The sequence below is a fragment of the Erpetoichthys calabaricus genome, chromosome 1 (assembly GCF_900747795.2).
Source record: "Erpetoichthys calabaricus chromosome 1, fErpCal1.3, whole genome shotgun sequence".
NCBI classification, from domain to species: domain Eukaryota; kingdom Metazoa; phylum Chordata; class Cladistia; order Polypteriformes; family Polypteridae; genus Erpetoichthys; species Erpetoichthys calabaricus.
Window position 1 is genome coordinate 292,164,761 of NC_041394.2, and position 21,296 is coordinate 292,186,056.

General features: G+C 35.0%; 1 protein-coding gene across 1 annotated transcript; it reads right to left on the reverse strand.

Annotated features, from left to right (window-relative positions):
• Positions 1–2,490: 2,490 nt before the first annotated feature.
• depdc4 (DEP domain containing 4) lies at positions 2,491–20,059 on the reverse strand. Its single transcript, XM_028816703.2, has 9 exons — positions 19,826–20,059; positions 15,401–15,821; positions 13,552–13,697; positions 10,962–11,154; positions 8,564–8,793; positions 7,792–7,934; positions 6,096–6,221; positions 4,842–4,920; positions 2,491–4,471 (listed from the first exon to the last, which is right to left on the reverse strand). The coding sequence occupies exons 1-9, from the start codon at positions 19,899–19,901 to the stop codon at positions 4,272–4,274; spliced, it is 1,614 nt and encodes a 537-aa protein (XP_028672536.2). The 5' UTR covers positions 19,902–20,059; the 3' UTR covers positions 2,491–4,271.
• Between the last annotated feature and the right edge of the window lie 1,237 nt (positions 20,060–21,296).

The following is a 21,296-nucleotide window of genomic DNA, read 5'->3' on the forward strand; positions in this document are numbered from 1 at the left end:
CTTTAATTTTCTCTGGCGGTAATACAGGCGTGCGCGTCGGTAATATGCCTTTAATCTCCTCTGATAGTAATACTGGCTTGTATGTGGCTGTAATATGCGTCACTGTATTGTGTACCTTTAATTTCCTCTTGCAGTAATACTGGTTTGTATTTCCGTAAAACGCCTCTTAACTTTCTCTGACAGTAATATCGCGCATCACACCGTGCCCCGCACATGCGCACTTCACCAGAAGACACCCACACATGGACACCTGGACGCACACAGGGATTTTATATATATAGATAGTTATTGTGTAGGTATTTTAGACTTAGTTTATATTGTTCAGGTACCCATTTCCTTTATCATTCGAACCGTACCCCCATTAACATGTCTATCGAGGTGATCACCATCGATCAAAGAACTGTCACTTACTGAGTGGTTTCCATGCCCGGAGATGGTGACTGCCTTTTCCATTCTCTGTGTTACATATTGCACGGCCATTTCAGGCTCACTCTTGATATCCGGAGGAACATTGTGTCTTATGTATTGAATGACTGGGACAGGTTCAAGGTGTGGATTGATGACGGTACAGGAGATAATTATACTACACAGGAGCACTATAAGAGTGAAATGCTTAAGCTCTTCACCTATGATTCTGCATGTGAGTTGATGGCTGCCACTGAATTGTTCGGTTGTCGCTTTCAAGTGTACCGAAATGGCCAAATATTTTACACCTTTGGACAACCGCCAATGCCTCTTAAACATCTTAGATTCACAGGTGACAATTTGAGTAGTGGATACTTTGATGTTTATGAATGTTTAAACTCTCAAAAGCTGGATGCGAAATTATCGATGAAATCCATTTCAATTCAAATGCCTCCAATTTCCAGTAAGGCTCTACTTCGCAATGACAATACGTCTCAGGGACAGACCCTACAAAAGGTTGGCATTGATTTGAGGCAAGATTGCTTTTCACATGGCCAACTATACATTGCATGCTCAAGAGTAAGCTCAGCGCACAGCTTGGTCACATTACAACCGGAGGGCTGAACTGGCAACGTGGTATACAAAGAGATCCTTAACAAATAATTATTGGTATATTTCCCCTCAGTTTAAAAAGGTTTACTTTTCTTCTTAATAAAAATTTTAAAGCAGTACTTCGCCACTGCGAAGCGTGGGTATTTTGCTAGTCTTTCTTTATCCTTTTACTGATTTATACAAATCAGCAACCTTTTCTCACAGGTCCTTTGACAATTTTTCTGCTTTCCCCAAGGTTGAGTATCCAGCAAAGTTGGTGCAGCTCTATGTGAATTTAAATGGACTATTTATACAGACACTGATTACAATCAAAGAGGTTACAGGTGTGGAGACTCTCCCTTAATTTGAACCTGTGTGTGTCAACAAGTGTGTATATTATCAGTACCAACATTCAAAGACATGTAAACTTTTGATCAGACCTATTTGGGTGACCTCAGTAATCATTACGATTTAAAAAGGGTCCACACAATTATGTGATAATAAATTGCATTGCCTGTGCACACTCCTTAACTAAAAGGAAAGTGTTCTGATTGATTACTTATATTTTGCAAACAATGGCTAGTATTTCACAAATTCCACCAGGGTATGTAAACTTAAGAGGTCTGAATGTCCAGTCCCCCAGAGCAATCTGACTGGTCAGTTCAGTTCTGGTTTTTTCATTTGGACCATTGGGAGTACACGTGCTGCCAATAACTGCAGTCAAGTCTCGGGGAAAGAAGTACAATCCCAGGGTATCACAGAATGTTAACATAAAAAGAGGGATGAAAGTAAAAAGTAAGTTTGCAATGAATATAGGCATGATGAATATAGGCATGATAGATAGGAAGAAACCTTGAATGACAGTAAAAATTGATGATCAGAAGATATTACAAAACAGTTGCAAAAATGGAATGTGTGTAAATAAGTAAGAAAGTGGTGGTTTATCTGTAGAATTTTACTCAATATCTCCACAGGTCATTTTCCCCAGATATATGGCGTGTGTAACAAACTCCCACCTCTTATTCCTCTACATTACAGGTCTAGGCACTATACTTTTCCTTCCTTTACTGTACCTGTAGAGTTGGTTATATGGGCTTTTTTACATTTCAGGAATGGATGTCCCCTGTACTACTTCACAGATATTTGTAACAGCGTTTCAAAATATTTAAAAAAAAAATGTACTTTAACTTTAATTGACATTTAGGAAAAACTTAATATTTCTGTGGAAAAAAAAACACATAATGTAAGCAGTCTAAGAGTGTTACATGAAATAATTATCAAAAAGTGTGAATAGCGCATTTTTCTTATTCTATAACTAGAGAGTTGGCAGGTCAAATGACTGCTCAGTAAATAGCATGTGGATTCACTGAACCTGTGACCTTGAACTTTGCCCCACTAAGATACAGCGCCTCTGCCTGATAGAATACAAGCAATATAACAGCACACATTTTACAATTTAAAATTTATTTGATTAACTTTAGACACCCTTTAATTTATTAGTGCACATTCATTGCAATTTATTACATATAAAAATAATTCCCTTTAATTTAAGTTGCAATACTTACAGATAATTTCAGATTTATTAACTTTATTCATTTTTACTGGTTTATTTAGGTTACAGTGTTCTGTAATATTCATAAATTTGCCATTAAGAAAAAAATGTTAAGCCAAATAAAGCAAATAACTAGCGGTTGATAAATCATACGTCAAATATACACATTACCATGGCTGCATGGCTTCCTCAGTCTCTTATTAAGTAATACAATTACTCAGTTCAGGATTGTGTGGACTGTAATTAAATATTCTGTAAGAAATTATATTATTTATTCATAAAGGACTATATCACACAGATAGCATGGACAATAAAAAAAGTTAAAACAGACAATATGTGAATAGTTTTAAACACAATATCATTCAATTACTAAAAACTTGAGATTCTCTGATCAATTGGCAACTGATTTAATTTGGCCAATTAGTACCACAAAACACTCAGTCAGTGATAGGTAAATTGGCCGATCACAAAAAAAATTTTTTTCCAACACGTGTCTTTTGAAGGTTTACAAGCATTTAGTTGTAGTGCTCCTTTACACAAGGTATTCCAGTAGTTGAGCTATTGCAAATCTTTTTTTTTTTTAATTTTGCTGCGAAGTTCCTGTAAACAGACAGCAGTAAGGCAGCCTTTACCAAATAGAAGATTGGAATATTAGTTTTAAAGAAAAGTGAAATAATAAATGAGAGAAAGGAATCAGAGGTGCTGTTCTGTGCAATTAAATAAATGGCAAGAAAAGCTACTTTAATGAATTCAGACCTTTTATTTTGTCCTTTATTTAAAAAAGGACACTGCTTGTCTTGAGTTTAGATGGTGAGAGGGCTTGCATTAAGTATAGCAGATTACATTTTCAATTAGAAAAAGAAGAATTTGAAATTGCTGTTTAGTAAACAATAGGCTTGAAAACTTGTTAAGCATATTAGACTTTTATCTTCCTGATAAACATCTTATGAACATTTCAGGTGTTTGCGGCTTTTTTAGAGGTTCTACTGTGTTTATTATATGTGTGTGTCGTACAGTATACTGTAGTTTTTGTAAGAAACAAATGCTGCATAATTAAAATGGTAATCCATATTTATAATTACACCTTAAGAATTAGGAATGTTTAGCTGGTACACTGGAAGAAAAGAAGAAAAAACCTGTATAAATGTAGTAAATGTATACTTTAACAGCAAAAAAAGCTGTAGTGCAATTAATGGTTAAAAATGAATAAAACCTATATGTGCATTTATATATTTAAGAAGCATTTTCATGCCTTAAAAACATTTTTTTTTTACCACGTGGGAAGGACCATAGTATAGTGGTGGATCAGTCCTTGCCCAAACAATTTGGAAAGGCCATTTAGGAGGTAAACACATTGCTCTTTCTATAAGTAGAATTTATACAGCTTGAAAATTATTTATTTGGCTGACACCTTTATCCAAGTCAATGTATGACATCTGAGATTCCCAATTCGACTACAGGCAGGTGAAGTGACTTGCTCATCGTCACACAGTGTCAATAGGCTATGATGTTCAAAGCCTTGACCACTATGGCACATGAACAGAGGTCCTCATTCCTTTCAGAAATTCAAGAAAATAATGCTGCTATGGGCATGTATGGGCATACATTTCAATTGCAATTAAACCGTTACATTCATTGTTAGTGTGAATATATTCAACCTTTACTTCACAAATGTTCATTTCCAGTCCAGGGGTAGAATAATGGTTATAATTTAAAACAAAAGTTAAAATCCACTTGAAAAATGCTGAAGATAGATTTCTGTATGGTGCTTCTGAAAATCCTTCAGTAGTCTCTTCTTTTCTTTTACTGGAATAGTAGTACTCTGATTAATATTCTGGATTAAATGCAATAGTTCATTATTTGTAGTTTCTTCTTTCAGTTCTTCATACTTCTCAGTCGTGAACTGCTTGCAGAATGTTACAGCTGGAAGAAGAAAAAAAAGTTAGAACTAGCTACACCTAAAAATACCATTTCTCCTCTGCACAATTTTTTCCACTCAGGTGGAAGCACTGAAATTTGTTCATATACTAAAAAAAAAGGTGATTTTAAATTACATGCAATTAAACTATTGTTACTGACTACAAAAAAAAAAACAATCAGTTAAATTAAAGATAAACGTACATTTCCAACATTTTTAAGAATACTGTGCAAGTTATTGAAAACATAAATGCAAATTGAAAGATATTATTAGGTAGGAAAGTGGGGGAAAATATAATTCAAATTTAAGAATCACATAAAAATGGAGATGTAAAACGATTTTTTGGATGCAACCAAATGGAACAATATACATTACCTCCCAGTTCATCCAGATCCATACCATGATGCAAAGAGTGAAGCTTTTTCCTGACTGTGTCAATTAGTGATACTGGAGTCTGAAACAAAAAAAAAAACCTTGTTGTGTTGCTTGTGTTCTATAAACAAGGTGAAATTGTAACAGTGTCACTATGGCATGTAATAATTAAAACAAAATGAAACCACATTAAATAAAAATAATATTTGAATTGCCTTCTTCAACCTTGTTTCTACAATCAATTATTCTCTAATGTCATTTTAATCATCAAAAAGAATTTTCCATGTTGTGAAGAACCATACATTTTGTGAGCATTTTTCTCTATCCATACAGCCCCAGAGATAATACTGGGGACTGCGACTATGTGACTAGCTTATCTGAATACTAACATGGGCATAAATGTATATATTTTTCAAAATTGTTAAAACCATCTAAAGCACTTCTCTCTAATATTCACCTAGCATTAGACAAAGATATTATCACCAGAGATGGGCAATCAAATTAAACAAACTCATGAACAATGTCCTGCACCATTTCCTAATGTATAACACCTGGACTATAAAATACTGCTAAGTGAAGGACTGTGTGGCCAGGGTCCTAGACTTTCACATTACTATACGAATATGGCTGACCTCAGAAATTTATTTTCACCATGACATTTATCAATGACAGTTTTCTTGCCTTTCTCCATTTCTAATTGGTCTTAAATTATATATCTAACTTTATTTTGCATAATGTAACCATTTAAATATCTGCTTACATTAACTCTAATAGGAGACTTAAGAACATTACAGATTTTAAGAAAAAAAACCAGTATGCAAGTAGAGTGTTTTTTATTTAATTTTAACTGTACTATTACTACATGTTTTAAACATAAACTTCCAATTAAACTGCTATACAAGTGAATAAATGTGGAGTGGAATATGTTAACCACTATAAAAGTGGTCCTCACTAAAGTGTTGACTGAATAAATACTATTATTATTATTATTATTATTAAACAAGCAACAGAAAAAAGAGTTTGGGAAATGGGTGTAAAACAAAAGCAAGTAACTGAAAAAGTTACTACTAGTTTTGCAAGTTTTCAGTAAAAATTGAAAAGTCAGCTTTTCTTTTTCAGTCTCTTAAAATATTTTAAGAAATTCTCCCTCAGTATTACTTTTTTGTAATTTAGGCTGCAGATGTTTCGGAAGAAACAGTTTAAAGCATGATATTACAAAGGTTAATCAGTATTTATAACCTACAATAATTACATTACCTTGAAAAGATCCAATTGGTTGTTCATTAGGAATTTCAGCAATAAGTCAGTTTGTGTCTTTGATAAGGATGCATTTCTGTTAACAGCTCTTGCAAATGTGCGGCAAACAACTGTGCTATTTTCATGCTGCATATGAAAAAAAAATAAATAAAGCATAACTAATTTTTTTTACCATTTTTATTAACCCATTAAATTGCTTTGTTACAGAAAATAAACTTCAATTTAATCAAAGATAAAGTAATGTTGCTATTTTATTTTGACTAGTAATGTGCCAAATGGAATATTCATGGTATAACTAATAATTAATATGCTACCACAGGCTGTCAAACTAACGTATATTATATGAGGGGTGTTCAACAACTTATCTACCTCAGTAGGATAGAAAAGTTTTCAAAAAATTTGTTTTATTTTTCAATATAGTCCCCTCATAGTTCCATACACTTCATCCACTTTTCTTGCAATAGACTTTAACCCCTTTGAAAGAAAAAAAAAATATACACACACACCCAACACACAAAAAATGGAAATGAAAAGTTATTGTCTAGTTAGATTGTCTAGTTCTATATCAGTTCTAAAGTGAATGTACATTTCTACTTGAATACATAGATGTATGGACTTACGGAAGAAAATTAATATACTAAATTCGAAAAATACTGAAACTCCATAGAATATTCAAAGTCAGAAGCCTACCTGAAGTCAAAACATTCCTGCCTATGTTGCAACAGACAACTGCCTCCTACTTCACTGCAGTGAACTAAGACTCCTGCCAAGACCCTATATTGTTAACTGGGGCTCATTTCACTATGTGTATCTGGGACACTAAGCCAGCATTAAAATAATAAAACAGTAATTTAGACAGTAATATAATGTTGTACATTTCAGTCTCACATCTGAACTTTTTAATCAAAGTTAGGAGATTCATGTGAAAAACATCATGGATGCTCTACTTACTCTCACCTCCTCTCTGCCTCAATCAATCTAAATCATCCCTTAAAGCAGTCTTTACCCCAAGGTTACAGGCTGCATTGCTTATCTATTATTGTAAAATTTCAGAGAATATTCATCTTAGAAACATGCTGCATATATTCAAATGATGTACAAACATTAATAGTATGTATTCAGTCTTCCATTAAATATAGATAAATCTTAATCATTAAAAGGTGTCCACGATACTCACTTCTTTCCATTGTTCTTTGTTTTGTGACTGTTTTAATAATAGAACTGGCTTCTTACATGTAAACATTTTCATTGACTGCAAGCATAGCGAAGGCAGTTTTGCCATTATAATTGATTCGCACCTTACTATCCATCCATCCATTTTCTAACCCGCTGAATCCGAACACAGGGTCACGGGGGTCTGCTGGAGCCAATCCCAGCCAACACAGGGCACAAGGCAGGAAACAATCCCGGGCAGGGTGCCAACCCACCGCAGTTCGCACCTTACTAATGTACTTAATCTATGTAATGCATCAGATAATAGATCCCCTCATAAAGTTGCAATTTTGTTTTAAGAAGCCACAATACTGCTGAACTTTAATATTTTTATAGTTACGTTTTTGTTTAATATGACAACACCTGCCAAACAGCCTTTGTGCTTGAATCACATTTTAAGTACTGACTCAAATGGAAATCCAAAACACTGTCAAATGCATTGCTGCTTCTTATTTTGACAATACTAAAAAACAATTAGTGCTACCTGTTTATGAAGTTTGTAAGCATCAGGGTCAGCTGCAAAATTCATGAATGCCAAAAGGCGTCTTAGTTCATCTCTTACGTTAGGTTCAAGCAGTCTGAAACAGAGCTGAGATGCTTCAAGTGCTTGCTGAATTTTTCCTTTCTCTTCCCCCAAAAAAATCAGAAATTATCGTTTAGCTTGTGAAACAAGTTAAAAATTTACTGAACCATATTTAAACAGTACTAAATTAAAGAGGACAATTTTATATATTACTTTGTAATGGTATAATTACTTCTTAACAAAACCTATGGTTCATAAGAGGGAAATCATTTCCATAAATATTTAACAGAAAATGGAACAAATGCATACCCTAATGTGTGTGTCATATTAACCTCACATAAAAGAACACGGATAACTTGATTGGAAAATTGATAAACACCATTAAAAAATAAATAAACAACCTCAAGATGTTGTTCCCCACATTGTGTAAATTTTAGTCTCAATGACATCATAAATGAAATGAACAGAAAGGGATATGTCACACTGAGATGCAACTATCAAAAATTGTATTCAGTCAAACAAACTATAGTATAATCTTATTACATTCCTTTACAGGTCTCTCTTTAACTGTGATGCAATAAGTACACTTTGTTTTAGGAATGCTACCTAAAAACTACCATATACTGTATGATGCTGAAAATCTAAACTTAAGTCAATCTTTTATATATTTTTTTTAATTTGGAAAAATTTATAACACAATATACAATAAATAGTATATATGACTTTTTTTTACCAAGAAGGTCCACAATTCCAGAATGGATGTTAAAATATCGACTTGTCATAAGTGGATCACAATCCCGATTATAATATTTTGCTATGGTGTCAAAAAGTAGTCTCTTTTTTGCCTCCACATTCTCATTCTCATTAGCATGCTGCTTATATAAAAGATGTTCTATTGTCACCAACATCTGGTCAGGGAAAAGGTCCAGACAGTCAATAGCAGCAGAAAGCCACATATCAGTCCTAAAAGACGATTAACCAAAGAAAAACAAATTAATAATTACGTACATCTTTTCTCTAAAACTACAATATAAAACAATTTTATAAGATCATCATTTGCATTCTGGCATGGAAGATTTTCAAAACACAATGCATCATTCCACGGACATGTATAAAAGGGTAATCCATAAAAGATATTTAAGCGGAAGGGTTATACATTATGTGACTAAGCCTAGGATTTTTCAAGAATTCAACACCATAGCATTAGTAGTTGTATTAAATACATAGTATAGTTGCCTTTAAGTAACTATTCTAAATTTTTTTAATGTCATTTAATACTAATTAGCAAGTATCTAACTTGTAGCTATTACAGATTTCACATCTTCTGTTATCAAAAATATATACTGTATTCAGTTTTTAAAAGGAAAATACTACTGTATATTTCTTCAATATTTCAATGTAGTTTCTTACTTAACCCAACATTAAGGGGAAGGGACGGCAATAACAAACCACTTAATAAAAATATATCTTCAGAAAGCATGAAGATTAAAATTTATATAAAATATGTTATAAAAAATCTTGGACCTGGAAGAAGCTGTATGTATCTGAAGAAAACTAACAACCATCTAGTCATACAAGTCAAATAATTATGAAGTTCAAACATCAGGTAACAACACATAACATATTTTTTAATGCTTTTTTTAGCCAACATGTAGGCGCCATCTGTGAAAAGTAAGTGCACCCTTACTGCTTCCACATGAATTAAGTTAGTTATTAGAAACATTTATTTCTAATTAAGGACACTTGACTACTAATGACATCTAAATAGAAGAATAAAGTTTGCCAATTTCTGTTGGAGGATTCAGATGTGTTTTGACACCATGCCAAGGACTAATAACATCTGCAGACAACTGTTGCTACTAATCAGTCTGAGAAGGGTTATAAAATATAGCAAGCCTTAAAGAGAAATAGCCCATGTGAAAAAAAGATGCTCTCACAATCCGAAGCCACATTGGTCACGGGACAGGAAGGAACTCTCCTTTAGCTCTACTGACTAAGACAGCTGTACGCTATATTCTGAATCAAACAGCCAAAGTTCACAATCAAATGCTACAGGTAAAGATGTGAAATTGAGAGGAGCATCACCCAAGTAAATTTTTCACCAGTGACATAAAGCCATTTCTAAATAATTTGCTATCTATAATTCTACATTGAGAATTCGTATTTACAAACAGAAAAAAATGAACAGAGCTGCCAATCTTTTGAGTAGTGAGTGTGCAAGCAAAATTAAATATCAGGCTGCACAATGATCCAAGAAATAGCAAAGAACTAAAAAGTTACAACCAGGGATTTAAATGCAATTTTCACTAAATTAAACCTGAAATTTGTTAGACTTCATCAGAAAAAGGCTCAGCAAGTATGGATTTCATAAAAAGAGTACTATGGATAAAACCCATCTTCTCTTCTGGACAGTTTACACCAAATCCATTCATTATACCCAGTGGCAAGTTTGGGAAAAAACACAGCATGCTGCCTCATGAAAATCATTCTAACCATTAAGAAGAATGAAGGAGGGATTGTGGCTCACCGTTGCTTTATAGCGACTGAACCTGGACAGCTCACAGTCACAGAGTCCACTATAAAGTACTCTTTATACCAGAATGTTTAAGTGGAAAACCATCTGTCCTAAAAAAGATGTATATAATTTGCAAAATGAAACAGGCTGATGATCCTAAGCAGACCAGCACATCTATAGCTGTGGAGTGCTCAAGCCAAAATTTTGACTTTAACCCGTATTGAGATGGTGAGTCAGAAAGTTAAAAGACCAGAGTATAAAAAAATGCCCTCAAACAAGCAATGCAATGAATGAATAATTTATATAGAAAATTATTATTTCAAGTTATTACTAGTGAAGGTGGCTCTATAAGCTCTGAACTCAAGGAAGGCAGTTCCATTTTTTGGACAGTGTTTCTCCATTATGGCTTTTTATTTAATATAAAAATGACAGAGTAAACTGTATTGTGGGTTTTTTTTTTGTTACCTGATGTTAGACTTACTTCTTGATTGTTAGTTCTACAGTTTACATATCAGGATATAACCTAAGAAGAGAATGCAACTCCTTTTTCTCATCACTGTGCAAAATTTAAATATTTCACCACCCATATACAATAGAATAAGCTAAATAAATTAACTCAGATAGTTGTAGAGACTGAGAGACCACTCTGTCCACAAAAGTATTGGAAATTATTAGTCCATCCTGGTTACAAAATGTTGTATTTCTTTGCTCCAACGTCACAGATGATGCCAGAATACCATCCAGAATAGGAAGCTCAATTAACTGAAGCAAATATAACAATGTCTGCTGCCTCCAAATGCCCTCCACAACTGTGTAAAGATAAACAAAATACATAATAAATTCAAAAGCATATATATTTGACTTATCAAGTATGTCACCTTAAAATTTTCCCCCCAGAAAACCATCTCTCTCTCCCATATCCAAAAAAGGCAGTCTGAATTTATGTTATGCTATCTCCTAACAGGCAACAAAGAAGAAAATACAGTGCATCTAGTTATGCCATCTCCCAATGCATACAACTGTAAAATTTAACCTTGTGGCAATTTGTTAATAATAAAAAGGTATTAATTGTTGTGTGTCATTAGTAATAACTTGCCTGCCAGTTCTGTTTGGACAGTATGTTGTACAGTACAAGGAAAGATTTGCCCTATTAAGGCATTATATACATGAAGTGTAGGTGCCATACTGCTTCTGCAGAAGACTATTTTCCTTCTAATATTTTAGGCTACTTCCTTCAAGTTCTTATCCTACATCTTTGAAAATCTGGTAGCTAAAGCAAAGCACTGGCTGATAAGGTTATAAAAAATAATTTGTGGATTCAATATTCTGTAACAGTTTTAACTTTAACTCTTAGGAATTACGTACTAGTGTGTTAGCTTTTAAGTAGTGCAGCAACAGTACAATAATGTTTGTCACCACTGCACCAGATGTCCATGTCATACGTCCAATTGCTACAATGAGGAATTAAGATCAAATCTGTTTACATTTATAAATGCAGAGATTAAGGGAGGTTCAGAAAGAAGTTACTGCAATATAAAAGAAAGAAACAGTTAAAGTTACTGACTGGGTTGGTGCACACAATCACCATTTTAGAAGTTTTTATTGGAAGAATTCATATATATTATCGAACCTGCTCAATTAAACTCAGTATGATGCTCACAGTGTTGTATATGCTAATAATGAGAGTACCTGAAGGAAGGAGCCCAGTATAGCTAAAGCAACGTACAAGAGATAAAACGGATGTATAATAATAACCTTTATATAGCTCAAAAAAAAAAAAAAAAAAACTAGCAAAATACCACAATATTTCAGAAATTTATGCATGGACAAATCCTTAGAGACCTGTTTGTGGTCTGGCCAGAAATGGTATTTATCCTCTAGCATCCAAGGTTACACCATAAGCTGGAGTCTCTGTTCAAATACCTCAGAATATTCAGCTGATGACGGTACCTGATTTGTAATGGGTAGGTAGTTATTTTGAAAAATGTTGATGACCTGCCAGCTTATCAATTCCTTTGCATTCCAAGCAAAGCTTAAGTGGCTTAGTTACACCACTGTAGCCCTACCACTGCAAAACTACCTTTGCCTACTGACCCAATCTTACCAAATACTTCCTAGAACGAATGATGCAAAGAGAGGGCATAGCCATGTTTACTAGTTTAGTACCGTATTCTTTCCCTGATAACAACCAGGGAAGAGTACAACAACATAACCTTCCTAAGTCATTAAACAGAATCTCTTCAAGGCCATCTAAAAGTCATTTTCCATATAAAGGAGATATGGGACTGTTGCAACATACAGATTTTCACTTGGCCTCAGTTACTGTCACCTTCTGATCTTGCCAATACCTTTCAGGAAAATCAACAGAATGTTGCACTAACATTGCACACAAAGTCTCATTCTTTAACTTCAGCTTATCCCTAAGCTTCCCAGTCAAACAAAAGAAGTGCTGCAGAGGCAACAGCTGTACTAAATGACATTCACATTAAATTCTACTATCATTAAAATATATCCAAGTTTTTTTGTCTTACAGTAAAGTCAAGGAACACTGTTGGGTTTGAAAAAATAAATTCATATGATTCATAGACTAGTTTTTAAAAATGTTTCACTGAGATTAAATAACACATAATATAGAGCTTAGTGTCTGATGCATGGTTTTTACATGGTTTGAAAACACTGAGCTACATCATCAGTCCAATTTTTAAATCCAAACTTAGTTTTAATCTTCAGAAAATAAAATCCTGCTACAGGAGTATTTCTAAATATCAGGTAGATGTACGTCAGAAACTTAATACTTAACATTTATTATCATAATTGTGGCTAATGTATGTATACATGAGGACAGTAACACACTTTCTTCGTATCACATTTAAAGTATTAGATAGATAGATAGATAGATAGATAGATAGATAGATAGATAGATAGATAGATAGATAGATAGATACTTTATTAATCCCAAGGGGAAATTCACATACTCCAGCAGCACCTTACTGATACAAAAAAAAAAATATTAAAGATTAATAATAATGCAGGTAAAAACAGGCAATAACTTTATATAATGTTAACGTTTACCCCCCCCCCCCCCCCCGGGTGGAAATGAAGAGTCGCATAGTTTGGGGGAGGAACGATCTCCTCAGTCTGCACTCAAATAAGACTTTACCAATATTTGTCAATTATATATATTATTATATATATAAGGTGAATACCTTGTTTTGATAGCAAGCTGGTCGATGATTCTGATGTAGAATTTGCTGGAACTAATGGACGCAAATTTATCATTTGTAACAGTTTCTCTATTCTTCGGTCTGAAGACTCCAGCGCAAGGGGGTTTGAAAATGTAATTTTCTCCAAACTGTAAAAAATTATTTTCTCATCAATTAATTATTTAAACATGGACTTTATTAACAAATCCCCAAGGAAACTGATGAGCTAAAGGTAAAAAAACTACATGCTTACTGCATTTCTGTATTATAAAGAGATAAAGTAAATAGGGAAAAAAATAATACAGAGATGTGGATATAAGTGGGGAAAGTGATAGTGAGTTCCCAGCTTCATGCACAGCAAAAGCCAGTCCAACACAAGAATCTGCCTTGACCAGACTACTTCAGAACCAAAAAAACATACTCATTTTCTTGTTTTTATTTGTAAGTAGTAAGAAAAAGAAAAATGTGCAGAAAAAAAAAAAAAATCGCACTATTGCATTACAGGACAGAACAAACTGGACAAGTGGAGGTGCTGTGCTGAGCTTGACTGTACTTGATCGCTACAATTTGAAAGAACATTTAAAAGAGCATTACAATGAGTCAGTCTTCTAGAAATACTGTAAGTATATCCAAAAATAGTTTCCTAAGCAGATATCAACATGTACTAAGGAAACAGGGTGCAGTGAGGTGTGGTGTACTAGGGGAGGAATCATCTGGTAAACCAAATATGTCAAGCTCAGTGTTTACCTGCAGACAATCTCTCTCCAGGTCACCTTCATAAGGCATGTTTGATTAAGTACTGCTAAATTGGTCTAGTATAGGCAAGTGTAGATGTATGCTAAATTATGTCCTGCAAAAGGATGCTCCTGCATCAAGGTTTGTTCTCAGAATTCCAATTAAAAAATGAGTAAGTATTTTCTGCAAATGGATAGTTTAGTTTTTTTCCATCCTCTAGTGCATGTGTCACAAATCCCAGCTGCAAATTAAATCTCCAAAAATAAAACAAACTTAACTAAATAAAGTTAATTTTTCCTCACTTCCCTTGCTTAAACTATTATTTGAATATTTCCATTCCTGGTTTACTACTACTTAAAAAATACTAATAATTTAATTTAGTTTTCAGTAATCTCACAACATTTTCAAAGCACTTGCAGATAACCCAGTTCAGTGTCATAGAATGGGGCAAGACCTTATCCCAAAAGCAAGAACCAGACTTGGAGAGTTGCTGGTTCATCATAAGGCCAGTTGTCATACACATTCATGCTCATATAAAGCCATTTTAGAAATCAAAGTTAATACCTTTTGAAAATGTAAAGTACTCATAAAAAAAATTCATGTTGACAATGTGAAAACATGAAGACTCCAAACAGACACCAAATGGGCACCAGATTTGAAGCTACAGTATGTTTATGATATTATATATATATATATATTTCCCACATTGTACAACCAATTATTACTAAAAAGATATGAAATTCTCTTAAAACTTCTATTCTGTCCTTAAAAAACCTAAGAATAACTATATTTTAGTTACACATTTAATAATACATGTTAATAATTGAACAACAAACTTTGAAACTTCAAAAAAAATACAGTTCTAATTTTTGCTAGTTTTAAATTAATTTAAAGCATACTCCTTCTTTTGAGGCCACTGCCAAATTAGGTTTATCTCTCTTTTCCTTAATGCTTTTTGTTAAAAGATTTATTATTTCTAAGTCCAAAGAAGAAAGCAGAAAGTAATCATTGATGATGTGTATAGCCCATTGCTCTATTTTCAACCATGTTGAATGTAAATTTTAGGTGTAGCCCTCCAAAGTCACAGCCCTACAAAAGAAACTGGAAATCAGCAAACCTGTTTTTCTTCTTCTTCTTCTTCTTCACATGAAGATAATCAGGTGACATATTTTCAGTGTTAACTCGTTTAAATGAACCTGGCAAAGCATCACAGTCTAAGAAGCGATAAAGACTGCAATGGGCATCTTCAAACACCATGTCCTTTTCCTTTCTAAATAACTTTCCTCCAACTGGTTCAAATACTTTTGAATCCATCAGTAACTGGCATAGGCGAACTGCCTTCAGCCTGGAAATGTCAGTGCAACTAAAGTATATATTTTGCATTAAAAAACTAAGAACTACATCAACTGCATCAGAGCCAGTAAAACACGCATTGTATGTTCTTAAGTGCCACCTTCTCCTCTTGATATCAACTTGAGCCTGAAGAACATGAATAATATTCTTCCACAGCCTTGTGGCTTGAAAAGGTCCAGTAAAACCTAAAATGAAAACAAAACATCAATTTATGTAACCTAAATAATTCGATAAACACACCTGCTAAACAGGTCTAGGTTCACATCCTACTCTGGAAACCATTTATGTTTAGTTTTCACATTCACTTGATGTCTCCATATGATTTAAGCTGGATAACCGATTTTTTTAAAATCCCAAACATATATTTGCTACTTTAATTGATGATTCTAAATTAGACCCATAGCTTCTGTATTACATCAGATAGGACATCACTTATTGGAAGTGCTGGGTTTTTCAAAGTAGTGAATTTCAGGAGAGGCTGGTTACATCGGTGTCAGAATGATGAATGAAATGCTGAATATGAGACAGCAGGTCATCAAAGCAGAAGGCAGATATGCAAAAATATTTGAGGAACATCTCTTCATCAAGTAGGCCACCCACTCACAAGAATATTATACTTGCCCTCCCTTTACCATTTTTGGTTAACTGGTCTGACACACCACCTTCTCTTTTTCTTCTTAAAGCCAACAATAACAGGCACAATTCTTCTTCCATCAGAAGAATCTCACTTCCTCTGCATTGACCAAACACTGTCGTTTACTGACTAAAAGAATAGCATTGCACTGTTTTTTTTTATTTTGATTTTATTAAAATCAAATAACATTCCATACAAATAACTCAAGTTTTACTAAAATAGGTTAGAAACAAATCAACCCCTGAGAAAGAGAGCTAGGCCAGCATAGTAAAACTTTAAGCTAGTAAAAATAAGTAAATAGATAAATTAATAAAATAGGTGGCACGGTGGCGCAGTGGTAGCACTGCTGCCTCACAGTTAGGAGACCCGGGTTTGCTTCCCGGGTCCTCCCTGCGTGGAGTTTGCAAGTTCTCCCCGTGTCTGCATGGGTTTCCTCTGGATACTCCAGTTTCCTCCCACAGTCCAAAGACATGCAGGTTAGGTGGATTGGCGATTGTAAATTGTCCCTAGTGTGTGGGTGTGTTTGTGTGTGTCCTGCGGTGGGTTGGCACCCTGCCCGGGATTGGTTCCTGCCTCGTGCCCTGTGTTGGCTGGGATTGGCTCCAGCAGACCCCCGTGACCCTGTGTTCGGATTCAGCGGGTTGGAAGATGGATGGATGGATAAATTAATAAATGAATAAAGATAAATGGAGTAGAAGAGGGGAGAGAACCTGCTTCCTCAATTTAAATGCTTATTCTAAAATGTTATTGATTAGATCCTGCCAGGTTTTGAAAAGGTTTTGTACAGATCCTCTAAGTGCGGATTTAATTTTTTCCAGTTTGAAATAGTATATAACATCAGTTACCCACGGACTTAGAATATGAGAGTTAGGATTCTTCCAGTTGAGCCAGATAAGTCTATGTGGCAATAGTGTAGTAAAGGCAATTATAGTTTGTTTGTCCTTCTAGATTTGCACTGTTTGAATAGGCCACCACAAGTATACAAGTATTGTTTCAGTCCTGACTTTGTGCAAGATTCAAGTGGAAAGTATAAAACAGACTTTACTCTGACAGCAGCAAGCAACATATTTGCAAGAAAGGACAATACTTCTGCGGAATAATGCAGTAATTAAGTCATTTTTTGGGAGTGGAGGAAATATAAAATACACTGCTCAAATAATTAAGGGAACACAGATTGCAAATCAGATCTCAGTGAATTAAATATTAAAGTGTAAAATCTTTAATGACTAATACTGTGTAATTTGTTGAGAACAAAATGATGTAACAATGGCTAATGGAAACCAAAATCATCATCCCATTGAGGACTAGATTCTACATCACACCGAAAATCAAAGTCAAAAATTGAAACCACAGACTGATCCAACTTGCATGAATTTCATCACGGCAACTCATTATGTGATTCAGTAGTGTATATGGCCCCCATGTGCCTGTATGCACTCCCAACAAAATCTGTAGATGCTTCCGACGAGACAGTAGATGGTGTCCTGGGGGATCTCATCCTACACCTGGAAGGGGGCCTCAGTGAGCTCCTGGATGGTGTTTGGTAATACTTGGTGCCAGCAAATGCACCGATACATACAGTAATGTTCCAGAGGTTCTTATTTGGATTCAGGTCTGGGAAATTTGTAGACCAGTCAATTTCATCAATGCCTTTGTTACCCAGAAACTACCTAAACACTCTGGCCACATGAAGCTGAGTGTTGTTCTGCACCAGGAGAAACACTGCCTAGCACATGGCGGTCTGTGCATCCCCCCCAGAGATATGTCTTCCCAGACCATCATAGACCCACAGCCAAACCAGTCATGCTGGATGATGTATAATGCTCATCATGTCATCTCCAGACTCTTTCACATCTGTCACATGTGCTCAGTGTGAACCTGCTCACATCTGTGAAGAGAACGGGGTACTAATGGCAGAGCTGCCAATTTTTGTATTCCCCAGCAAATTCTAACCATGCTGCACAGGGATGGGCTGTGAGCACAAGTCCCACTAGAGGATGTCATGCCCTCATACCAACACTCGTGGAGTCTGTTTCTGACAGTTTGGTTAGAAACATGCATGTCAGTAGACAGCTGGCGGTCACTTTGTAGGGCTCCTGCAGAGCTCCTCCTGTTCCTTCTCGCACAAAGAAGCACATACCGGTCCTGCTGCTAAGTTGATGCCCTTCTATGGCCCTGTCCAGCTCTCCTTGTGTAATGGCCCATCTCCTGGTATCTCCTCTATGCTCTTGAGACTGTTCTGGGAGATACAGCAAACCTCCTTGCAACGGCATGTCTGGATGTGTCACCCTTCAGTAGATGGACTACTTTTGTAACCTGAATCAGCTGCAGGGGCTGCATCATGCTACCAGTAGTGACAAGGACACTAGCAAAATGCAGAACTAGACGAGAATCAGTCTGGAAGGATAGGGGGAGAGCAATTGTCTGTGTCCACCACCTGCAAAACCATTCCCTTTTTGGGGGTTGCCTTGTCACTTTCATTTGCACCAAAGCAAGTGAAATTGATTCAGAATTGCATATGCTTTCTAACTGGACATATTAATATCCATGAAGCTTAACTTACTTGGTGTGAAGACTGTGATGATTAAGTGTTCCCTTAATTTTTTGAGCAGTGCACATCTGCAACAAATACTGCCTCTGAGAGAACATTCAGTGTGACTACCAACACTGTGACCCCAGAGAGATGTTGCCTTAAGCCAGATGAGGCAAATATGTTAGTGGTCCTTGTCCAGAATATACCTAGCCAGTGAGGAGCATGACTGTGGTTATGGATGACAGGGGTATGATCTGTTTTGGCTCTAGTACATTGTGTATTTTGATTATGTTACCTTAGCTTTTTGTTATTTATGCTCTATATAATTTTTGTCTACAAAGGCAAACAAAAGCAATTTTTATTTACTGTATATGTTCCAGTGTTAACTACTAATAGATGCTTCTTCTTCATGAAGTGCATGTGTATTATTAAACTATTATGAGGCTTAATCTATAATAGTTGCATAAAATGAACAGAAAAATAAAATTAAGTTATAAATCTCAGTGAAAACTAAAAATGTAATCATCGTGACAGTCTTAACTGCACCTAGTGTTATCTTTTACCACGGACACTAGCAACACTTCACTGTCATGTAAGTCGGAATGTAAAAAATGTTTCATTAATTTTAACTGAAAATGTAATTTCCTTTGATGAATTCTTTACAATCTACAGTACATTTTTTACAACAGCCCATACACAATGTTGTGCATTTTTGAGTTAACACACTGGCAGCCAAACCTGGGCGACTTGACAAAAGAGAAACAACAAAGTGACACGGATATAAGGTTTACAAAACAACATAAAATAAGGTTTATTTATGCATACTATACAAAAACATGTGGCAACATGAAAAACACAGACGGTGGCCTTTTCAGGCGCAATTTTACTACTAAACTCATCTTCGCTTATACATACGCTGACAGTTTTAAATCAAAACACCAAACGCATAGATAAGCTTCTTTATCCTATAACTATAACAAACTAATCAGTTAAAATAACAATATCGATGAAAATCCTCTTACCCGTCGTTGCACTTTCACCTAACGTTCGATACTGGCTTTTTATTCTCCTAAACCTCGGTGTCAAATCAACCGCCATGATGATCTAGTGCCAGCGTCACCTGGGCCGAGCCATCTATATACAAGGAGGGGGTGGACAAGCTCTTCCATTAAGATGGAAAATGGGGAGTGCGCATTTGCCGATTATTTTGCTGCAATATTTATTTTTCGTTGCACTATTTTCTTAAAATTGCAGCTTACTTTTCCTTAGAAAAAAAAATCGCAATTTAATTAGAGTAAGTGTAAAGATGTAATTATAAAAGAGAAGAACAGTTCACTTAGGGGAAAGGTCCACTTAGAACACAATAATGGTCTTCTGATTCTTACGGGGCTGCTCGTCTCCAGTAGGGGGATGGCTAATCTTTCCAAGATCCAGCTGAAGGTTTAAAATTCCAGGATGTTTCCGCAGTAAAATCTTCTTGTGTTATAATGTTTACTTTAACTGAGAACTCTATTGAAAGCATACTTTTCAGATAAAAAGACTTACAGGTCAGCAGGGAAGTAAGGGTACAATTCTGTGCAATAAACTTTCACTAACAAACAGTAACAATGTAACTTGGTCTGCTAACTTTAAAAGTTCAAACAATTTATCAATCTGTTGATCTCTTCTGTTACATTGTAGTCCTTGTAGTTTCAAAGTATAATTGTAGTCAATTTCTACAGCTTCTTTTATTCCTTGCTACTAATGTGTCTTTCATTATGAAGTGTACACCGATTTCAAGCATTATACTACAGCTACTGTATATACATTGCAACTCTGTTTGATGCATGCTAACAGGTATACTTCCAAGCAAATTTTTGTATTTCTCAGTGCCACATTTCTATTTGCTTTGTATTGTCGTACTGTTTAGTTTTATAACCACAAATTAGAAAAAGTTGGAATGGTATGGAAAATTCAAATGCAAATGGTACTCAGTGCCAAAATGTCTTTTAAATGTTGTGAGAAGGAATGGCGACATTACGAAGTGGTTAATGCTTTACCGTCTCAGCTTTTCTGGAATGTGTTGCAGGCCTGAAATGCAGGAAAGGATATATACTAATAAATGAAATAAAGTTAACCAGACAAAACATGATATATCGGGTTCATACTGTCTGCAATGAAATAAAAGTCAAACTGAATTTAAGAATCACTGCTTTTTTATTTGTATTTTCCATCCCATCCCAACCATTTCTGATTTGGGGTTGTATTTAATTATATTTTAACTTTGTTTAGTCAATTGACCTATTATTGGGCAGGCTGTACTGTAAAGGTAATTTTTCTTCTTTGTGTGTAGTGTAAAATTTGACTATTGAATGTATTGTTTATATACTCTTGTACTGCACTTAATCTAGTCAAATTTCCTTGCATGTTCTAGAAAGTCACTTCCAGAATATTTTTACTTATACGAGTAGCACCACTGGCACTCTGTCTAGTGCTCCTGGGATAGTGTTTGGC

What these genes read in the sequence shown, in the direction of transcription:
- depdc4 (XM_028816703.2), bottom strand. Translation starts at nt 19,901, where the DNA reads ATGGCGGTTGATTTGACACCGAGGTTTAGGAGAATAAAAAGCCAGTAT. An exon ending in AAGAAGAAGAAGAAAAACAG is followed by an intron (nt 13,698 to 15,400) that starts GTTTGCTGATTT and finishes AATTTTTTACAG; the next exon opens with TTTGGAGAAAATTACATTTT. An exon ending in CTTACAAACTTCATAAACAG is followed by an intron (nt 6,222 to 7,791) that starts GTAGCACTAATT and finishes TTTCATATGCAG; the next exon opens with CATGAAAATAGCACAGTTGT.